This window comes from Octopus sinensis, linkage group LG6 (assembly GCF_006345805.1).
Source record: "Octopus sinensis linkage group LG6, ASM634580v1, whole genome shotgun sequence".
Taxonomy (NCBI): domain Eukaryota; kingdom Metazoa; phylum Mollusca; class Cephalopoda; order Octopoda; family Octopodidae; genus Octopus; species Octopus sinensis.
In genome coordinates, this window is record NC_043002.1 from 54,863,690 (window position 1) to 54,878,689 (window position 15,000).

The 15,000-nt window shown below is 36.8% G+C and overlaps 1 protein-coding gene and 2 long non-coding RNA genes across 7 annotated transcripts in view; 1 reads left to right on the top strand and 2 right to left on the bottom strand.

The window, feature by feature from the left end:
* Positions 1 to 7,559, bottom strand: part of LOC118763920 — a 24,260-nt gene extending 16,701 nt beyond the window's left edge. Inside the window, exons 1-2 of the long non-coding RNA XR_004999691.1 lie at positions 7,173 to 7,559; positions 4,544 to 4,656 (exon numbers count right to left, since the gene is read on the bottom strand). This is a non-coding gene — a long non-coding RNA (uncharacterized LOC118763920). The remainder of the gene's footprint in view (positions 1 to 4,543; positions 4,657 to 7,172) is intronic.
* LOC115212902 (ras-responsive element-binding protein 1) overlaps positions 4,216 to 15,000 on the top strand; it is a 251,127-nt gene continuing 240,342 nt past the window's right edge. For 2 of the 5 annotated variants that reach the window (XM_029781710.2, XM_029781713.2), the window contains exon 1: positions 4,220 to 4,650. In XM_029781710.2, the coding sequence (XP_029637570.1) occupies positions 4,611 to 4,650 (40 nt within the window). In that variant the 5' untranslated portion in view covers positions 4,220 to 4,610. Of the gene's footprint in view, positions 4,651 to 15,000 lie in introns of all 5 variants that reach the window. The other 3 variants (XM_036503907.1, XM_029781712.2, XM_036503908.1) reach the window with 2 other exon arrangements.
* LOC118763922 lies at positions 5,052 to 7,166 on the bottom strand. Its single transcript, XR_004999693.1, has 2 exons — positions 6,479 to 7,166; positions 5,052 to 5,266 (listed from the first exon to the last, which is right to left on the bottom strand). It is a non-coding gene; the product is annotated as an uncharacterized LOC118763922 (long non-coding RNA).

Sequence of the window (15,000 nt, forward strand, 5' to 3'; positions counted from 1 at the left end):
ATAATAATACTCAGAGTTTCCAGTACTGGAGCTGAGAGCTTCTAGACATTTTTCATCAGTTATAAAGACAAGAAAAGCGTTTCTTGTCTTTAATAACTGACGAAAAATGTCTAGAAGCTCTCAACTCCATTATTGGAGTATTTTTTATGACAACTTACTGATTGTCCTATATCATATATATATATATATATATATATATATACATATGCATATTTAAATGCATGCATATGTACGTATGCACATACATAGGTACATTCATACATAGATACATACATACATGTATATATACATATAAATGCCTGCATAAAAAAAAAATTTATGTCTGTATGTTTGTATAAAAAAAAAAAGGAAACCAAGAAAGTAAACTTGTTTCGTCATTTTGACAAGCAAATATTGAAATATCGATAACAGCGACAGCTATGATGATGATGATGACGATGATGATGATGTTGATATTTCTGTTTATCCAATCAAGATAACAAAAAAACCCACACTCAGTGATATCCACTTTCCACCATTTATTTCTCTCTCTGCTCATGATCTCTCTCTCTCTCTTTCCTTTTTCTTCTTCGTCTTATTTTTTCTTTCATTTGATATAATTGTCGTCTTTACTCCACCCCCTCAAACACCGAGTCACTGCTGCTGCTGCTGCTGTTTTACTCTCACCCTGCCGTTACTATGCGACAAGATGTTATTAATGGTCAACAGACCTAAATCCATCCAAACTGCTTGATCTGATGTTTCTCCGACCTCCGCCCATTCCAGCTCCTGGGGGCTAACCATTTATTTCCCCCTCCACTTACGTCTGTAAATCTCAACATTTTCAGAAATTTTAATTAAAACTACCCAACTTCCTTTTCTTTTCTACTCTAGGTACAAGGCCTGAAATTTTTGGGGTAGGGGGCCAGTCAATTAGATTGACCCCAGTACGCAACTGGTACTTAATTTATCGACCCCCAAAAAGATGAAAGCAAAGTCGATCCGGCGTGTCCATGTTTTTGGCAGCTTGCTGCCTTTCACCAACTTCCTTTTAAGGCAACAAATTATTTTCAATGTATATGTTAATATTTCAACTTGAGAATCAGGAAGTAAAGCAGAGTAAGAGAAGGGAATATAGGGAAGTGGTGGAGCAACAGGTGGTAAGCGAAGTGCGATCGGGTTGCAAAGGGTTTGCAAACCAGTTCCTTTATAGAACTTACAACATGTTGGACATTAGAGCGACCTGAAAACAGAAGGCCATCATGTTGAGTGTGGAGAAAGCAGTGGTTGCCTGAAGATGACTGTGGATGAGGAGGTGTGAGCCCTGGAATAGTCAGTGTTAACTGGGCATAAACTGGGGCTTGATCGACCCTGGTTGGATAATCTGAGGTTGAAAGGCACGAAACGCCTAATGACCCTCAGGAAACATTACTGATGATGTGACCAAGTGCACCACAGGATGATGTAGGGGAAAATAGGCTTAAACTATTTTGAATAATACATAGAACTCACAGCAAAAGTGTTGAGTGCTCTTTACCCTTTCTTTCGTATAGCTGGAGGCTATAATGAGAGACACTTGCCCAAGGTACCATGCAGTGGACTGAACCTGGAACCATGTGGTTGGGAAACAAACTTTCTGTTTTTTCAATAATTGCATTAATTCAGTTGCAAAAACGTCTTTGATATGTTCTGGTTTTATTAATTATGGATAAGACTTTCAGAAAAAGGCATAAAAATTGCTCACAATTTTATTTTCTTTCTACTTTTTATTTATTTATTTATTTATTTATTTTCTTTTAATCTGGAGGCATTGCTAATAAGAAACCAACAGGTTTGACATTGGAATTGAACGATTCCATTTCCCTTAAGAATATAGTTCCAGCATCTCCATTTGTTCCCTAGCTTCATGCTGCCAATTAATGAAATATTATTCCCAGATTGCAGCGTGGACGGTGTTTATAAGCCATTTAAGAAACACACAAAATCTGTTAGATTCACTTCAACATTGAAATTTAATTTGTCAAAATGTTTCCGTCGCTTTGAGACCGCGACCTGCGAAAACTAAAGGGAAGCTCTGGGTTAACCAGTCTGTGGCTCAAGTTGGGGCATGTAGTTGAAAGCACATCATTTTACATCATAGCGCTAATACTATGTAATAAGGGACCAGGCTTGATGCAGAATGTAAATCTCGCGTCCATTGGTGACAGGTTCAGACCAGATGTGAAATGAAATAAACCTCACCTGCATCACAAACTGTTCTATGTGATGCCCCAGCATGGCCGCAGTCAAAAAAATATACCGGTATACATATATATATTCTTTTCTACTCTAGGCATAAGACCCGAAATTTTGGGGGGAGGGGGCTAGTCAATAAGATCGATCCAGTGTGTAACTGGTACTTAATTTATCGATCCCAAAGGGATGACAGGCAAAGTCGACTGCGGCAGAAGCTGAACTCAGAATGTAAAGACAGACGAAATACGGCTAAGCATTTCAGCTGGCGTGCTAACGTTTCTGCCAGCCCGTCGCCTTAATGTATGTATATACATATATATATAAAAGGCATGTATGTATGAATGTACCTATGTATATATGTATGTACGTATATATGCATGCATATAAATATGTATATATATATATATATATATATATATGTATATTATATGTTCACACACACACACACACACACATATATATATATATATGTATTAAAACCGAAAAATCTCCTCGTATATCTATCTACCTATATATATATATATATATATATATATAATATATATATATATATATATATATATATATATATATATAAATATATATATAGATATATATATATATATATATATATATAAATATATATATATATATATATATATATATAGATATATATATATATATATATATATATATATGTATACATACAAATATACGTGTGTAGGTTCGTATGTATCTGTATGCATGTGTGTGTGTGTGGTGTGTGTATATATATGATGTACTTATAGATACGCTTATATGAAAAGAAAAATAAGATAAAAACATAATTCTTTGCCAAAGAGGTTCCTTCCCACCCTCTGTATGTGGTTCCTTTCTGTTCTGGTCTGATTATCGGTAAGATGGCGACCCGGTTTCGATTCTCCGAACGAAAACTTGTTCTCTTCCCTTTAAACATTTGAAGTGAAGCATGACGACTCACCCCACCCCTCGTCTCTACATCACGTTTAATCTCCGTCTGCCTATCTTTGTCTCTTCTCCTCCTCCTCCTCCCCCGCCCGCGACACCTCCTCTCTCCGTCTGTAAGTCTTAAGACTAACATCATTCGTTATGACCTTTCTCGACGTCCCCGCTCTCCATTGCTGTCGCCTCGCAAGTGCCTGGCAATTGCCTCACAACAAAACATTAGCTGGTGGCTATGGGATGCTGAAGTGTGTAGTAAGACCGTGTAGTAGTTGTTGATGTTGTTGTTGTCGTTATCATAAGGACATATTAGATAAGAAGAGTGTGTGAGCGAGAGGTGAGGGGCAAGGGTGGAGCGCGCGGGAGAGAGAGAGAGAGGGCGGGATGGGGAGAAGGGAATGGAGAAATTTATAGACTCATAGTGTCGATGGCCAAGATGGTGGATAATGAAAGAGGACGATGAGGAAGAGGTGAAGGAGGAGGTAGATAATGTGAGGTGGAGGGAGAGAGAGAGGAGGAGGAAAGCGAAAGAAGAAACAGGCTGAAAGGAAAAGACAAGAAAAAGAAACAACAAACACCAACAACAGCAGACGATAGAGTCGAGGTGGGAGGAGAGAGCGAGAGAGGTGGAGGGAAAGGGAGAGAAGAAAAACTATAGAGGTGTTGTGGTAGTGGTTGTGGTGGTGAAGAAGACGGATGTTGGGGAAAAGAAAGAGAGGGAGGGACAGGGTGTGTTGATGTGAAGAAAAACGAAGACGGGAACCAAGAAAAAGGAGGAGGGAAGAAAACAAAGAAAAAGAAAGAGAAGGAGAATATAAAGAAAGAAAGAAAGAAAGAGGAGAATATAAAGAGAGAAAGAAAAGAAAGAGAATAAAGTGAGGGGAATGAAAAAGAGTAAGACAGAGAGAGAGAGAGAAAGAGGGAGAAACCTGTGATGAGTGATGACGACTTGGTAAATGACAATATGCAAGAGGAGGAGGAGGAGGAGGGAAGCAAGTAATAAGGGCGCGGAGAGGGTGGTGGAGAAGGATGGGGTTGGGGTTAACGTGAAGCGAATGATAAAGAAAAAAAAAGAAGAAAGTTGGATAAGAAAAAGAAATGAAACGAAGAAGAAAAGGAAGAAAAGTAGTAGTGGTGGTGGTGGTGGTGGTGGAACAGAATGAAGTGCAACAAGCTGTACTGCGATATATTAGAAAATGATAGATACAGGTTGAGGAAAAGAGGGAGGGGAAGAAGTAGAGAATCAGAGATAAAGATAGATAGATAAAGAGTGAGAGAGAGAGAGAGACTGGTGGGAGAAGAAGGCAAGTGATAGCAACAGCAGCAGCAGCAGCAGCTAGCCTGCTGCTGCAATAAACACTAGATGTAGTGGTGGTGGTAGTGGTGTTACCTGGCTCGCCAACATCCTCTATTACGCATGCTCATCATTTCATTTACTCTACAGGTGCTCCATCATCATGTCGCGTCGAAAACAGTCCAATCCACGGCCTCTTCTTGGTAAGTCTGTTATCATTTGACAGTAAAAACCAGCAATAATTATCAATTTCATCCCCAAAAAAATATAATTGAGTTTTTCTCTTTTTAAAATGAATTTGTTGTTGTTATGTCTTGTCTTGTTTTGTCGGAAGGAGGAAGAGTTGGGTTGGATCAAATGTGGATGGGAGGAAAACAGCCGTCATCGTCTCATTTAAAATCATTTCATCCTTCTTGAAAGTTAGAAGAAAAACATCAACAACAATAATAGGAATGATAATGTTATCATCTCAACTAAATAATTAATTTAAGAGGCAATTATAATGATGATGGCGATGAGGGCAGTGATGGTATGTGTGTGTGTATTTATATGAACTACCTGTTGCATCTTTTATCCGTTCGCTCTAACTTGTATCTACGATATGTTTTTCAACAACATCCATAGTTTTTTTTATTTTTATTTTCAACTTTAAAAAAAAATCATGTTTTCTCCTTCCCTCATTAGGTCCCGTTTTTTTTTTTTAATCTTATTGAAATATCTATTTTAGCCATCGATATGTAATATTTGTTCTCTCCATCCCAAATCAAAGTTATTCAACTTCAAAAACTAATATTTATTCCCCTCTCTCTCTCTCCTTCTCTCTCTCTCTCTCTCCTTCTCTCTCTCTCTCTCTCTCTCTCTCTCTCTGTGAATTTAACTTGAAACTCGACTAAGTTCTTTTCTTATACATGATATTCTTCAACTAAAAATGAAACTACAGCTACATTTTACGTGAATATCTAATTAGGAATGTGTTTACTACGTGTCCGACTAATATTAAAAAACTATTCATCTATAGTTTGCTCTGGTCAGTTTGTCCACCTCTCGGCTCTCTCCTCTCGCGGAATTTCCGCTGCTCTTTCTCTGTGTGTAATATGACACATCGCTCGCTGCTCTCTCGCAACCCACAAACCCAGACCTACCTTCTCGTCTCCTGCTATTGAATACCACAGGAAGCGTCCTATTAAAGTAATAACAGTTATAAAACTAGGATGATGAAGACAATACAAATACTACTACTACTACTAATAATAATAATAATAATGACTGGTGTTTAATCAAAAACTTTTGTTTTATCCTTGCAATTATCTACTTTCTGTTCCCCCCTCTCTCAATGTCCGTATTCCTGCACATCTTTCAAGTAGTTCCTTCGTCTACCAAAATGTCAAATTTACCTGACTAATTCATTAACTTTTCTTTTTTCGAAAATGCGAAGAACTCCTCTTAGTTGGATCTTTATATACTTTAAAAACTCACATCCCTTAGGTATTTCAATAAATATTCCAGAATTAATTAATGTGTGTGTGTTTAGGTGCGAATAATTTAAAGTTTCCTTCAATTCTCTTCTATGTTTGTCTTTTTTTCTAAAAACAATTCACTTATCGTCGATGAATTTCAATAAAAATAATCTGGAATTTCAAGTTATTTTATTTTTATTCAAATTTATCGACAACTTTTCTGAATATATTCTCGTTAAACACTTATATAACGATATTATCATTCATCGAATTCTTTCATAAAAAAGATGAATGACTTTAATAATGATGACGATGATGAATCTTTTGGCCATTTTAATGTTCAGGTGTTGAGTAAATTCTCTATGAAATAAGACACACTGCTGAGTGTAAATGATGTAGAATATAGATGGTGGATTGTAAATACAGGGTGTATAGTATTGATGAGTTCGGTGTGTATGCAATTTTAGTATATATATATATATATATATGTAATGTTCAATGTGTGTGTGTGCATATCTTGATTGAGTACGTGTGTATAGTTCGTGGAAAATACTGATGCATATGGGATGATAACGAATGTGTGTGTGTATGTGTGTGTGGGCTGATTACATCCGTGTTGGCTATTGTATATATTTGGTGTATATGTTTAAACATGTCTACACACCTGAGTAGTGAATGTTAACGTTGCGAAAATCTGAAGGGATCTTTAGGGATTACTGTGTCTTAGAACACAAAGATATTCCACTTGAACTTCTTTTCTTCGCGATGAGAGGTAAAAAAGGAGGGAATGTTAGATCGAGTCATTTCAATCCCCGATCGATAACTGGGTTAGGTTTGTTTGATAAATTATTTTTATAACTTTTTATCCATCATGTCTCTCTCCCTTTATCACTGCTGATATTTTACAGTATGAGGGTGGGCGCTTTTTTCATTTGTCTCGTTTTTTTTCTTCTTTCTTTTTCTGTATCCTAAAACTATAATCCGTTTCTGATGGGTGTGGACTAGCAAACCTTTGGCAAAAAATGAGTTATACCTGTAATTCAAAGGGTCAGCTTTGTCACATTCTGTGTCACGCTGAATCTCCCCGAGGACTACGTTAAGGGTACACATATCTATGGAGTACTCAGCCACTTGCGCGTTGATTTTTATGAGCAGGCTGTTCCGTTGATCGGATCAAGTGGGACCGTCGTCATCGTAACAGACGGAGTGTCAGTATGTGTGTGTGTTTTCAAGAATTTCTATTTTGAATAAGATAGCGAAGCACTTACATAATACTTAGAACTGCAAGTAAATCCATCTCTATCCAAATTCCAGTCAAGTAATACAATATTTGATGCCATATATGAAACATTTTTTTTATCCCACCAGAATGTTTAAAAAAAAATCACCTTGGATCCTAGATGCCAATTTGGACCTATATTACATGCGTTAAAGCACTAAAAAACTTGTTTTCCTCAAAATGAGCTGCTGAAATAAGGGGTGCGACTACAGGCATCTCTTATGCCATCAAACATGGTAAAACGTAATTTGTCCTGCGGTTTTCTTTTCATGATTTAAAGTTTAATTAATTTACGATGTTGTAGTAAAAAGATAAACTAAATCTACATGTTTATTAATATCACACACACGCACATACACACACACACACGGTTATCTTTTCTGCGTATGTTTGACACTTTTACCCTTTCCCTCTCTCTCTCTCTCTCACATACACAGTCCCTCTCCATTAACAATCAATTGTAAGCATCACCTCTTCCCCTTCCTCTATTGCACAGTCTCTCTCTCTCTCTCTCTCTCTCTCTCTCCCCAATACTCACTAATCAACATTAATTCCTCCCTCCCCTTCTCTCTCTTACTCTCTCATAACTTTACTCCGTCTCTTTCGTCTCATCAACCTTAAATTAACTCCTCCTGCTTCTCCTCCTTCGTTTTTCTTGTTCTCTCTCTCTCTTCGATCTCATTTCAAAATGCCACTGAGATGATTCCTATCCTGCCATCTCACAGAATCGATAAAATAAAACAGCCATCAAGTACCAGAGCACATTTAATCGACAAATCCCTTTTCCCTATCTCACCCAAAAAGTTCTTTTGCCCAAATTAGAAACAAGAACACCTCATCTTACATCTCTTTCTTTTTCTCTTTCTCGCTCCCCTCTCTCTGTATGTGTGAATATATAAATGTGTGTGTAAGTGTGTCATACACATACACAAAGATTATATATTATATTGCAAAAATAATCAGGAACTTGACTGAGGATAGAAAACTCCGAATGACCCGTCCTTGTTTCCTTGTATCGTTTGTCTGGGTGTTTTGTTGTCCGTTTTTGTATCACCTCTCTTGATGTTTTGCGTTCTTGTCCCATTTTAGTATTTTATGTGTGTACGTATATATATATATATGTAAAGGAATACAAAAATGGGACAAGAACGCAAAACATCCAGACAGACGATACAAGGAAACAAGAACGTGTCATTCGGAGTTTTCTATCCTCAGTCGAGTTCCAGATTATCTTTACAATTTCGGCAAACAGTGCTATTTTATCCAAGAAAATGTAGGGCTTTGAAAGAAAAGGGTGGGATGGGTGTATAGGACACAGCTCGAAGAATTCAGATTTTCTCGAAATAAGACAAGTTTTACCGATGCAGGCTACCACTACCATCACCCTCTTTGGATTCTGTTTTAACTAAAATATTTATTTAATTAATTATTTAGAGAACAGCCATCCTAAATCCAATCGTAACATTAGGTTATCATCGCTTGATTTGTGTTTTTTCTTTCCCCACATGGTTCCGGGTTCGGTCCCACTGCGAGGCATCATGAGCAAGAGTTTTCTGCTATAGCCTCGGACCGACCAAAGCCTTGTGAGTGGATACATATGTGTGTGTGTGTGTATGTGTGTCTCACCACCACCGCTTGATAACCGGTATTGGTATGTTTACGCTCCTGTAACTTAGCGGTTCGATAAAAGACTGATAGAATAAGCACCAGGCTTAAAAGAATAAATTCTAGTTTAGGCTTCTTCGACTAAAACCCTTTAAGGCGGTGTTCCAGCATGACCGCAGTTTAATGGCTGAAACAAGTAAAACAAAATATAAGACAAATATTTGTCTCGCTACTTGTTGTGTGTGTGTGTGTGTGTAGTGGCGTTTTACTTTTTGCTTTACTTTCGGAGTTCAAATCCCGCTAAAGTCACTTTATTACTTTTTTTAATCTTAAAGGTCGGTGCCATAAAGTCCATTAATTCGACAATAATCTTTTTTATACACCCCCCCTCCAAAAGTAAATAAAATTCTTGGGATGCGTGGTGCTTAACTTTGAAATTGTCATTATTCCTTTCTAGTGCATTAACCGAATCGTTACGGCGGTCGACATTATGGTCACGGTAGAAAGCCTGTAACCAGAGGGCTAACTCGATCCGGGCTAACGTGGAGCTTAACATCGATAATTTGTACTAATGTATAAAATCATATCTGTATATTTTTAGTTATATATATATATATATATATATATATATATATATATATATATATATATAATATATATATATATATATTATATATACCACATATTAATGTGACCAGATTATTTTCCTCTTCCATGGTCTCCGTCACAAGTCCTCTTCCTTGTGTATAATATTTTATTTTAATCAGTAAATATATCCTCTAACACTTAAACCGGTCATATCCAGCCCAAATATTCTCCCTATTGATTGTTAAAACTGACCAGAGCCAGCCTCTTACACCTACCCTGCAATGTCATCGCATCATTGAAATCTCCAAGCTACAAGATAATCTATGATTATTTCATAATAATATGCAGAAGCATTGCATTTGATAGAGTAATCTGAATTCGAAAGGATTACGAAATCAGCTTTGATCCTTAACTTTCAAGCCAATACTCTCAACTTGGGAAGGTTTTATTTTTCACACTCCCAAAGTCACTAAACGAAAAATTTTGTAGTACTTAGTGACGCCTCTTGACGTTTTGCGTACGAATCCTTACCATATAGATTTTTGCCTTTTATCTTTCGGAAGCGGGGGATAGTTGATAAAATTGTATCAGTCAGGTATTAGGGTCTTTAAGATCGTTTATTCCTCCGCCCAAAATTTGAGACCGTTTTAGAAATCAATCTAGAACTCAAGTCACATGAAAATTCATGTGATTTAGGCATGTTTCGTAGCAGGATCTTCAAAATTGTAATTGTTTGGTGCCTTTAAGTTTTACAAGCCAAAATTTAGGGGTCACCTCCATGGTTTAGAATAGTGTTCAAATTTATGATTCCCCACAGCAATAACAATGAGATGGAGTTGAGTGATGGCTTGTGAAGAAAAAAAATTGTTTAGATGAGTGTCGTGGTATTAGAGTGAATTATTTTGAGATACAGTTTCGATTCCTGACTGGAAACTTCCACTTTAACATCGCCATCTTTCGTTTGATGAATATCTTCAAACATCACAAGAACAGAAACGGAATTAAAGGAATTGCTTCTAATTTTGACACAAGGTCAGCAATTTCGTGGGGTGGGAGAATAGGTTAGTCAATAAGATACAGAACTTGATTAGTTCCATATTTTATTGCCTCCATGTAGATGAAAATCACTGTTACCTCGGAAGTATTTCAACTCAGAACGCAAAGAGACACTTAACGATTCCACCAAATCCACTGAATCGTTGCACCTTCACTTTCCACCGGACTCCTTAATACTTGGAATTAAACATCATATATATATATAGATATATCATATAAAATATCATATATATAGATATATCATATAAAATATCATATATATAGATATATCATATATATAGATATATCATATAAAATATCATATATATAGATATATCATATAAAAATATCATATATATAGATATATCATATAAAATATCATATATATATATATATATATAGATATATCATATAAAAATATCTTATATATAATATATATATATATAATATTATATATATATATATATATATATATATATATATATATATATATATATATATAGGCGTGGTAAGAAAATTGCTTCCCAACCACATGATTCCGGGTTTAGTCCCACTGCGTAGCACCTTGGGCAAGTGTCTTCTTATATAGCTTCGGGCCAACCAAAGCCTTGTAAGTGGATTTGGTAGATGGAAACTGAAAAGAAGCCCGTCGTATGTGTATGTATATATATATATATATATATATATATATTAATGGCACTCCGTTGGTTATGATGACGAGTGTTCCAGCTGATCCGATGAACGGAACAGCCTGTTTGTGAAATTAACGTGGAAGTGGCTGATTACTCCAGACACGTGTACCCTTAGCATGGTTTTCGGGGAGATTCAGCGTGACACAGAAATATAAGGCTGGCCCTTTGAATTACTACTCACTTTTGCCAGCTGAGCGGACTGGAGCAACGTGAAATAAAGTGTCTTGCTGAAGGAGACAACGTGTTGTTCTAGAAACGAGTAAAATACCCACGATTTCTTATTTTAGCAGAAAGTCGTGAATTTGTTGGGACGAAAGAGGAAAAAGTTGTCGGGGTGTGGTGTGGAGTTGATTAAATCAACCATTTGTGTGAATGTGCTTTATGTTATTGCTGAGGGAAGAACGAAAGGCAAAGATGACCGGATGAAACTGAACTCAGAAAAGGGCGGTATTGAGTACCACAAGGCAACTTGGCCGTTGGTCAAACTACCAATCTGCTGCAATTTTGGATAATTTCTTAATTTTTAGGAAAGAGCTGTGTGGTTAGTAGAAGTGCTTAGCCCCAAATCAAAGCGTTCCAGCCATGAGCATCGCATTTAATTTTCAAGATTCTAATATTCAAAGTGTCCCTCGTTTATTTTTAACACTGTAATATGTAATTTTGAAGGTCTAACTCAATGAGGAGTTAAAGCCAGAACTTGCTCCTCCTCCCTTAATTAATTAATGATAATGGGATTAAAGTGATGGAAAGGCCGAAGTTCTTAATCCCTTCTTTTACACTGGGTCTGTGGTTCCCAACCTTCTCATTACCAAGGACCCCTTTCATTTAAATGAGTTTTCCCACGGACCTCTTTTGATATGACACGAAATTTTGAATTTAGTTCCCATGGACCACAGGTTGGGAACCACTACTCAGGGTTCAAGTGACATCAGTCATTTGATTCCCTCTTTCATCTCTCCGATATCGATAGCACAAATACCAGTCATATACTGGAACCGCTCAGCTATCTTTGCACAGTGTTTTTTTAGCCACCCTTCCCTTTTTTTTTTATTGGACCCTCCCAGCCATTCGATGTTTTTAAAATCCTGTTATATTTTTATAATTAATATTATTAGGAATTGCATAAAAAAAAAGGTAAAATATTTTGTGTATTGTAGAAGCATAACCGATTTATTGCTAATAGATTTTAACACCATATGGACCCTGGTTGAGAATCACTGTTTCAGCACATTTCTTGGATCTTTTCGGTTTGAACGGCAGTTTTTAACATAATTTCTAGGTAACTAAAACATTTTAAACTTCGTATACTGGTAGAATGTGTTTATAAAACATCTTTTTCTCTTGGCTTTATTGAGAAAATTCTATAGTTTGTAAGATATTTGTTGTTGTTTTTTCTTCAATTTCTGCAATTTCACCCAATCAGTTAAAAAGCATTCTGTGCCGTATGAATATGTCCTTCGTTTAAGGAACAGATTGGGTTTATTTACATTTGTGAAGAAAAAAGATACCCTTTCCCTAACCCTAAAAGAGATTGAAATGCAATAGAACGATTCTAGGGTCATAATTATGGGTGACAATTTCATATGACACCGCTAGAAAAAACTGTCGTTCAAACCGAAAAGATCCCATTTCTTTCAGTTTTATCATTGAGCCATTAACGAACGTGAAAACGATGCCCTAAACTTAAAGATCGCCTAACTCCACCACCAGAAATCTGAAACTGCGGTTCCTTTTACCAATATTGCTGGGCTACTAGATACTGGGTCCTTGAATTTACTCGTAATCACAAACTACAGTTGGACCAACGTATGATAAGGGAGGAAAAAGAAAACAGAAACCAAGTTTATTTGTACTCTTTCCTGTCCGTCTTCGTCTCTCCTCCCGTCCTCCATTTCCTCTCCATCTCCTCACTGTCGTTTTATTATTTTTGGTTCCAATATGAGGAAGCCATCGTCGTCGTGGGTAGAGTGTCGTCTGACACCTCAACCAAGCGATAATATAAGAACAACAACTGCCAAGTCAATAATTAAAGGATGATTCAGCAATAGATAACTCTACTTAATAGCTGTTATCCGTCCGTCCGTCCGTATTCACTTCAAATCTACCTTGCTCAAATCTTGCTTTAACTACATGGCTTTTCGCTTTCTTCTTTCTTTCTTTTTCTCCCCTATTCTCTCTGACTCTTTTATCTACTCTTCTCTCTCTTTTTCGTCTTTACTCTGTTTCTTCATCTCTTACACCCTTTCTCTCATATTTCTGTCTATTTTCTCTCTTCCACTACCTAACTATTTGACTCTCACCTCTCACCATCTCCATCAGTTATACTCTGTCATTCTCACCTTTTCTATATCCTTTCTGCCTCTCTCTCTCTCCCTCAACCCACTCCTCTTTGTTTCTTCATAAATGTTCCTGTCATTATCTTTCACTCCGTGATTATTTCTCCTCCCTCCCTCTCTCCTCCTCTCTCTCTTATTTTTTTTCTGTCTGCCTTCTCTCTGCTGTTCGCTTTCCCCCTCCCTCTAGCTTTTAACTCTATTAATCGTACCTCGTATCTCTTACTCTTTCTTCTTCTCTCTACCTCCACTCAAATTCCAGTCGTTTCCTCCCAAGTAACTATTTAACTTCCCCTCTACCCTCTCTTCCTCTCACTTCTTTTTCGCCTCTCTCTCACCATCATATATTTCCTCCCTCTCCCTCTTTCCCCTTCATTTCTTTCACTTTCACTTCTCTTACTCCTTTTGTTTAAGCTTCTCCCTTTCACTCATGTCTATACTTGTCCTTCTCCCGATGTTCCATCCATCCATCCAGTTTTTATCTTTTGAACTTATCTCCGTTTAGACTGTGGCCACGCTGGGGCAACGCATTGAATGGTTAAGTCGAACAGATCGATCCTAACACTCACTTTTTTAAGTCTGATATTTATTCTGCTTGTCTCTATCGCTGAACCGCTAGTTAAAGGGATGTAGACAAACCGACTCCGGTTGACAAGCTGTGGTGGGGTACACACACAGCAGGCTTCTTACAGTTTCCATCTACCAAATCCATTCACAAGGCTTTGGCTGGCCCTGGGCTATAGTAGAAAACAAGAAGACATTTGACTAAGGTGGCACACAGCGGGACTGAACCCGGAACCTCGTGCTTGTGAAGCTAACTTTTTATCACACAACCACGCCTCACACACGCACGCACACACACACACACTAATAATATTTTCTACTCTAGGCACAAGGCCCGACATTTTGGTGGAGAGGGCCAGTCAATTAGATCAACTCAGTATACAACTGGTACTTAATTTATCGATCCCGAAAGGATGAAAGGCAAAGTCGACCTCGGTGAACACAAATTAATAATGAGAACAGATTTATATATCCAGTTTTATTCTGTTGTCAGTCACATATTATACATACATACATTTGTTTATATATATATATATATATATATATATAATATATATATATATTATATATATGTTGTGTGTGGTGTGTGTGTGTGTGTGTGTATATATGTATATATATATAAAACTGATAGATTTCTGCCAGTATAGGCGCAGGCCATGTCTAACTTAATAGCACCACACACACACCACACACACATATATATATATATATATATATATATATATATATATATATATAGGTATATAGTTGGTTAATCCAAACAAGAAAACAAAATAAAAAAAGCAACAACGCAAGGACATGGAACAAATAAGGTATTATTGGACGCTAAGGGAAGAAGGAGGGTTTGACGTTTCGAGCGGAGCTCTTCGTCGGAAACATAGAAGGAAAGATCCCGAGAAGGGAAGACAGGGGAAAAAATCGACATACATATATACTACACATATAATATATATATGTATACATACATATATACTACACATATAATATATATATGTATACA